At 43.2% G+C, this 7395-nt stretch overlaps 1 protein-coding gene across 4 annotated transcripts in view; it reads left to right on the top strand.

The window, feature by feature from the left end:
• MBD5 (methyl-CpG binding domain protein 5) overlaps positions 1–3385 on the top strand; it is a 108654-nt gene extending 105269 nt beyond the window's left edge. For all 4 annotated transcript variants that reach the window (XM_088168398.1, XM_088168400.1, XM_088168401.1 and 1 more), the window contains 2 exons: positions 596–671; positions 2808–3385. In XM_088168398.1, coding sequence (XP_088024524.1) covers positions 596–671; positions 2808–2879 — 148 coding nt within the window. In that variant the 3' untranslated portion in view covers positions 2880–3385. The remainder of the gene's footprint in view (positions 1–595; positions 672–2807) is intronic.
• The last annotated feature ends 4010 nt before the right edge of the window (positions 3386–7395 follow it).

Raw genomic sequence — 7395 nt, forward strand, 5'->3', positions numbered from 1 at the left:
TAAAAGGAAAAGGTTTTATAGGAAATGTCTCTGTGAGGGACAGGCCTGGTGTCCCAGCAGGGGACAAGGTGCTTCCTTACCTGTCTGTGCCATCACCTTCCCTCATGACAGACATGGTTCTCCTCCTCCTCCTCCTCCCATTTCCTCATCCCCAAAGCAGGACCTGCCACCATGTCCAAGTGGGAAAAATCCTTAAGGAGCAAAGAGACTCCATAGAATTGTCACTGTGGAATGAAATGTCCTTGGAGCTGCCCCATGGCCTGGGGAAATTTGGGGTTGGAAGAAGGAAACCTTCACCCCACCTCTCCCTCAGCCTGTGGGATGCTGCCATTCTGGGATAAAACTGGGAATATTTGAGATAATTAATAGAGTTTATTGAAAGTTAGAAGGATATTTAACTTTTCTTCTGTGATCCCAGCACAAACCTTTATTTTCCATAACATTGTTACAGGTCTGATCTTCTTCCTTGTGCTCCCAGCCTGGGAGGCTCCAGGGTCAGAGCATTCCCAATGAATTCATTTGTTTGTTATTCACTTTTTTCAAGTTTTCTTTCTGTCCTTAAATATTACTGATGGCTCTCATCTTTTCTCCCTAGAAGTGGAAAGCTAAATAACCATTTAGAAGCTGCTATACACGAGGCCATGAGTGAACTAGACAAAATGTCTGGGAATGTAAGTTCCTTTTCCTTGGCAATATTCTCCTTTTCCACGTTTGCATGTGTGTCCCTTGGAGGGAGCCTTGGTTTGGGGTGGCTTTCTAACAAATTCTAATTTTATTTTCTGAAATAATGAGGAATTTTCAATATTTCCCCTGCATTAAGAACTGTTGGCAAATGTCTGATGGTTCTGAAAAACGGGAAAAGTTGTGGGATTTTAGGTACAATGAAAAATTTTATTAATTTTGACAAAAGAGATTGAAACATCCAGTGTGATAATACTTGGATGAGTTCCAGTCCTGCCCATGTTCCAGGGGGTTCCTCTGACACAAAGTCAGGCTCATTTCTTTCTCAGCTGGAGTAGCAAGGTATTGAAACCACATTTGAAAGCATCTTTCTTTGGAGTGCAAAACTCTTGGAATTAAGTTTTCCCCATGAGAAATGAAAGCTATTGTCACGAAAGGTAAGTTAAAAAAAAAAAAAAAAGAAGAATATTTTTAATATCACACCCAAGAGTGGTATTTCCACACTAATTACCCTGTTATTGTGTAACTCCAGCATCTTTCCTGTAATAAGTTTGGTTTATAAAATATCCTCATTTTTATTTCTAAAACTTGGCTGTAATTTCATTGCAGCCCACCTAAAAACAAAAAACAAATCTATCACAGCACATGTAACCTCCCACGTCTTCTATTTGGTCATTAATTATTCAAATTTTTCATCATTATAAAATGTTTGAACACAGGGAAGTAAAGGGTTTTTTGCTGATATTCAGTGCTCAGGACTGAAGAGGTGCAGGTTTGGAAGTTACAGTAACACTTTGGGGAGCTTCTGGAATATAAAAAAGGAAATATATTTATATATTTGAAGAACTGGAGGTTAGAGCTGATTTCAGACCCAACAAGAAAGACTTAAAAAGTTTTTCAGTAGCTTTTAAGTAACAACCCAGCCAAATCTTTTGTTGAAACTGAATTTTACAAACTGAGATTTGAGCTTTGATTTAAAACCTTGCTGTGTTTCCCTCCTTTGGAAGGAGAAGGAAAGCAGGGGGTGATTGTTGGTCTGTAACAAATAAATTTGGGATGGGTGTTCGGGTTGGCCCATCCTGCTGCTACCTTTTCCCACCCATAAATCCATGATTTTAATTGATAAAAATATTGATTTTTTTTTTTAATTGATAAAGGAATATCAAAAGCTGCCTGCTCTGAGCATTGGGGGCAGCAGAAAGTTTCCACTTCAGGGGAAGTGCTGTGGTTGGATTTGCTGCTCTGCTTCTTCTGTCACCCAAACTGATGGACCTGCAGTGCCTCGATTGATCCTTTCATTGTGTGGGCACAGAATTTGGGATCAGGGCTGATTCCCATAAGGATTTTCATCCCTACAAGCACTCCCAGGGAATCTGCAGCTTTTTTTAGGGACTTGCAGCTCCTGCTGCTCAGCCCCAGCCGCTGTGAAATGGGAAATGTGCAGCAGGACCAGCAGCTCCAGGAGGGAATTCTGGCAGGAGCCAGGGGATGTCAGGGCTCAGGAAGGAGCCCAGGGAGCTGCTGAGGGATTGGTTCCTGTGCTGGGAGCTGCAGCTCTGCCGACAGATGGTGGTGGAATTCCACACCAGCTCAGCCTTCCTCCTCCTCCTCCTCCTCCTCCTCTGTCTCCTGCTGCTCTCCCTGAGCAATGCCAAACTTTGGCTCTCAAATCCATCCAGCATTAGCTGGGAATGGAATGTTTCCTTTTAGGCACAAAGGGTTTCCTGAACATCCCTCATTCCTTAATAACAGCCCTGAGCTGCACTTGCCCAGTTTTCCCTGTTAGCAGCATTTTCTCACCATCTCCTTCCCACTTTTTATCACTCTGGTCACTGCAGTGTATGAAAGTTTGTCACTGAATTTGCCATTATTGCATTTTGGGATGGGTCCCTGATGATGTGGTTGTTTCCCAGCCACTGCAGCTGCTTTCTCTCTCCAAGGTTTGGGATGCACAGCTTATGGAATCAACCTTTCCCTCCCAGTTTCCCAAAGCTGTTGAAGTCCCTTTGTTCTGTGTAGCCGTGAAATTCCAAGAGCTGGTTCCTGACAGCCCCTCGAGCCCTCCTGCAGCTCCTCGATCCCCTGACCACTGCCCTTTGCTAACTTGTGAATATACTTATTTTTAGGTCCACCAAATCCCGCAGGGAGACAGACAAGTGAAGCCTCCAAAACTCAAGAGGAGGAAGATCTCTAGATAACATTGAATGTCTTTGTTACTGGTCCAGTCCTTATCACAGTGAACGTGCACATGAGTCTATCTGTAGGTGTTGTCAGGATTTCTGTGGGGACAGCTCACTGCCATGGCAGGGCACCACGAGGAGCAGTGCTACCACCTTTGGGATGATTAGGAGGGATAGAGGTTGCTGGATAAGCCAATCAGAAATCTTGAAAGGTTGCAGTAACAATGTCAGATGATTACTGAAATTTTTTTTTTTTTTTCTATAATACTAAAAATTGTGATTATAAGAAATAGTCCAAATGTTTCTGAGAAATTTTCATTGTGTATATAGATAATACAGAATTTCATGGTGATATCTGAACTGTAAATATTGTACAATATTGTCATGTACAAGCGTACCTAATGCACACTTTATCTTTTATTGTACAAAAAATAGTGTACAAAATTCTTTGGTTTCTATTGAGTACACATACAAGAGACTACCAGTGTAAAGTGATAAATAAAAATACAGCCTAAATGCTTTTATATGATAATGTAAAAGATGCTGTTTTTGTATTTAACAGCAGAGAGAAGGCATGATTATGTAATACCTTAATTATGACATCCACTTCACGCCACTGAGTGTTCATTGCTCTGTCTGTTTGGAATGAACCTTGCCTGGAAGTGCTGTACTCCAGTTCAGGCCTTTAGGAGAGCGCAGCCTCGCAGATTCCCAACGGGATGTGGGATCACAGCTCTAATTAACAATTCAAAGGCTGCAACCCCTCGGTTGCGTTTTTATTTCCTTAGCTTTGAACGTAGAACGCTGTAGATTTGATTAAAAAGGACAAAAAAAAAAAAACCAAAAAAACAACAAAAAAAAAAGAGTAGAGGGACTATTTTAGTCAACCATTTCTGTAGGAGAAGTTTCATAGCCACCTGAGGAACTAAAGAGTCCAAACCCCCCTAACGTTGAGCCCCTCCAACCACCCCCTAGATTAATTAGCTTCAATTATCTAACGTCATTAACACGGTGTTTCCTCGGAAGGGGGCAGAGGCCCTGCTTTCAGGAGTGATCAGGACTGATTGCTGTTGATTGATTACCTTTGGTTTGGCAGTAGGATGAAAGGGAAAAGCAATCCCAGGATCCATCTCTCAGTATTAAAACAGAAAAAAAAAAAAGTTAAGGGTGGCTTACAAAACTATTAGCAACAGTAATTTTTATCAGTATTATGTAACATATCAGATTTATTTTATTTAAAAAGAATTATTTATACCATTAACAGATTCTTATATATATTAATGTGGCTGAAATGCGCAGGTTAAATCTATTAACCAAATTATTTATGTTATATTAAGTGAGAAATGTGAAACATATGTAGAAAAAAAAAATTAATACACTACAGATTTAAAAGTCTAAAGCTATGAGCCATTATAAAATTAACGAACGGAAGTGTAGCACAACATTCTTTCCATTTGATTTCATTTTTCTTTTTCACACGGCCGGTGGTGCTGGTGAGGAGGCCGTGGCATCCTCTGCCTGTGAGGCTTCCCAAAAAAACTCCAGCTCACCATTCCCAGTCCCACGTGGAGCTTTCCCTCCACCCCTGGGGCCGGCACCGCCGCTTACCTCAGATTTCCTTTTCCCCGAGTCCCGCCTGTCGCTCTCTGGCTAAGGACTGGCAGTGATCAGCACCCCGGGCAGCCGAGGATCCCAAAGATCCCCAAGATTCTGAGGATCCCTAAGGTTCTGAGGATCCCCAAGATCCTGAGGATTCCCCAAGATGCCGAGGATCCCAAGGATTTCCAAGATCCCAAGCATCCTGAGGATCCCCAAGATCCTGAGGATCCCAAGATCCCGAGGATCCCAAAGATCTCAAAGATCCCAAGCATCCTGAGGATCCCCAAGATCCTGAGGATCCCGAGGATCCACAAGATCCCGAGGATCCCAAGATCCCAAGGATCCTGAGGATCCCCAAGATGCCAAGGATCCCAAGATCTCAAGGATCCCAAGATGCCAAGGATCCCCAAGGATCCCCAAGATCCCGAGGATCCCAAGGATCGTGGCTCCTCCTCCTCTGTCCCGAGCCCCGTTAGCGCGTGCCCCAGGCCGGCGGGGCCGTGTTGGCCATCAGGGCTCGGGCTCCCGTGGGCTCGGGGCTGGGCGGGGTCCCTGCTGTGCCCCTTCCTCGGGCAGGTTCATTTGTCTCCTCCGTCCTCCACACGGAGCCCTTCCCGGGGGTTCCCGTTTTTCCGTCGCTCGTGGCCGTGTCCCGGTGGCCCTTGGCTCTTCCCCGTCCCGATGCGTGCGCGCGGGCGAGCGCTGGAGCTCCTGTCCCTCGGGATTTCCTTTGCCTCCTCCCTCTGCTTCGTGTCCCAGAGCTGAGTTTGTGTCTCCTTTGGCCCTTAGGTCTGTGCTCCCTCCCCGCTGTTTTACTTTACATCCCTAAGATTTATGTAAAGTATTCTCGTGCACTTGATTTCCTCGGTTAATAATGGCATTGATGTGGGTGCTAGGAGTAGTTTGTTTCAGTCCATACCAATTTTTATTTTTTTTTTTTTTTCTCTTTTAGAGTTTTTATGGTTTCATGTAAGCAGTTAATGTAAATATTGTGAGCATTACAGGTCATGCAGTGTTGTAACATTTTAAGAAATGTTGCACCGACTTTACGATTAAAAAACTGGTCACTCATACTTGAATTTTGCCCATAGAGCCATTTCTTTCTCTTTGCATTAAAGCATAATCTACTTTTTTGATGGAGGCCCAACCCTTCTTTCTACCTTATTATTTTTTGTTTAATAAATCTCTATTTTTTCTAATAGAAGACTTAAAAATGAAAATTTAAAAAAAAAAAATACTTTTTGCCTACTTTCTAATTTAAGAGAGAATTCCTATATTTAAAAGGTGGAGAAAAAAAATAAAAAAAAAACCACACACACACACACAAAAAAAAAAAAAAAGAAACTCCATTGTGGAAAGTGGAACACCACTGGATTTGTCATTACCATGGCACAATCACCCGAAAGTGGCTGAGTACAGCGAGCCCACGACGCCGATCAGGACCTCGGTAGATTTAGGGAACGCCGTGATTCCTTGAGGATGTAAAGTGTTGCATATTCTTGTCTATTTATTTATTTATTTATTATGCTTTCTTTTGCTTAAGTGGGTGACAATGTGGTTGAGTCATTCAGATGACATTCAAATTAAAGGAAATATTCCTCTTTCTATTATGGTGCGTTGTGTGAACGCCATAAACGAAACGAAACGAAAATATTTTCATTTCTTTCAATGGATTTTCTTCGTATTTTCAACTTTCTGGCTGGTATCAGCTGCAAAAAAAAAAAAAATAATAATATCCACATAGTTTAAAAATAATTTTTAAAAAGAAAAAAAAAAAAAAACCCACCCCACCTCTGATGTCCCAGGTCTGTTATCCTCACAGTCTAAGGTTTTAGGGGTTAAGAGGAACTTCAAATTCCAAGGTCTTTCTGAAATCATCTTTGCAGAAGGTTTATAAGTCATGTGATATCCTTTGGAGTCCCTGAGTTTGATGGTCTAGAGATATTAGAGGGCTCGTGGTGGACTGAATTACCTTAGGACTGAATTACCTTTCTTAGCTACAGTTTGTATTTTGCTATGTAGGGTTGTAATGTGAGAATTCCAGAAGAGCCGTAGCATAAAAGTGCTTTTCTATTTTTTAAAAAAACCCATTCTAGTCTTACTAAGAATTAGAGAATTTTTTTAATATCAGTTTTGTAATTTTTGATAAAGTTGTCAATATTATGATTAAATCACCAGAAAAAACAGTTCCTGTGCTGTTCTCTTCGGGGCAGGGACTTTGTCTTCCGACGGATTATTCGATGCCACGATGGGATGCCCACTCTTAAACGGGGCCACGGGCACCGCTGTCAAATTAAAATAGCAACCCACAGCTGTGAGGTTGAGTTCAATCCATGAGAGCCAAGAGAATTCCCAGTTGAGCCTGCAAATCCCAGCTCCTCTCCGTGGTTTGTGCGCTCCAGGGAAGCCACGGCGGCGCCGCCGCGTCCGACCGGTAAGTTCAGGGATCCGGCGGCTCTGGAGGCTCCTGCTCAATCCAGGATCTCATCCCAGGCATTCACATCCACCCCGTGCCACCCCTCTGAGGCAGCAGCTCCACCTCCAGGGGCCAGGATTCCTCCCAAAGCACTGCCTGTGCTCCAGGAATCCCAACCTCCAAAGCCATCCTTCAGTTCCATGCTCGCCGTTCACGCCGGGGTCCAGTCAGTGATGGAAAAACACTTGGAGGCTTAAAAAGCAAAAAAATCCTACAAAAAAATAAATTCTTCTATCCCCAGGTCACGAGCCTGGGAGCTGCAGGGACTTCCAAGGCCACAGACACCCCACCAAGCATTCCTGCCCCGCTCCTGGTGTCTGGTTATCCTCGTGCTCCCAAGGATAAAGAGCAATTCCATGCTCTTGTATGTCCTTAAATATTGCTCAGACTCACTGTTGGGTTGGTGGTGATGCCATAAATGCATCAACTCCCAAAAATTCCCACCAGCCTGGTGTGATC

Source organism: Sturnus vulgaris, chromosome 7 (genome assembly GCF_052056855.1).
Source record: "Sturnus vulgaris isolate bStuVul1 chromosome 7, bStuVul1.hap1, whole genome shotgun sequence".
Taxonomy (NCBI): Eukaryota; Metazoa; Chordata; class Aves; order Passeriformes; family Sturnidae; genus Sturnus; species Sturnus vulgaris.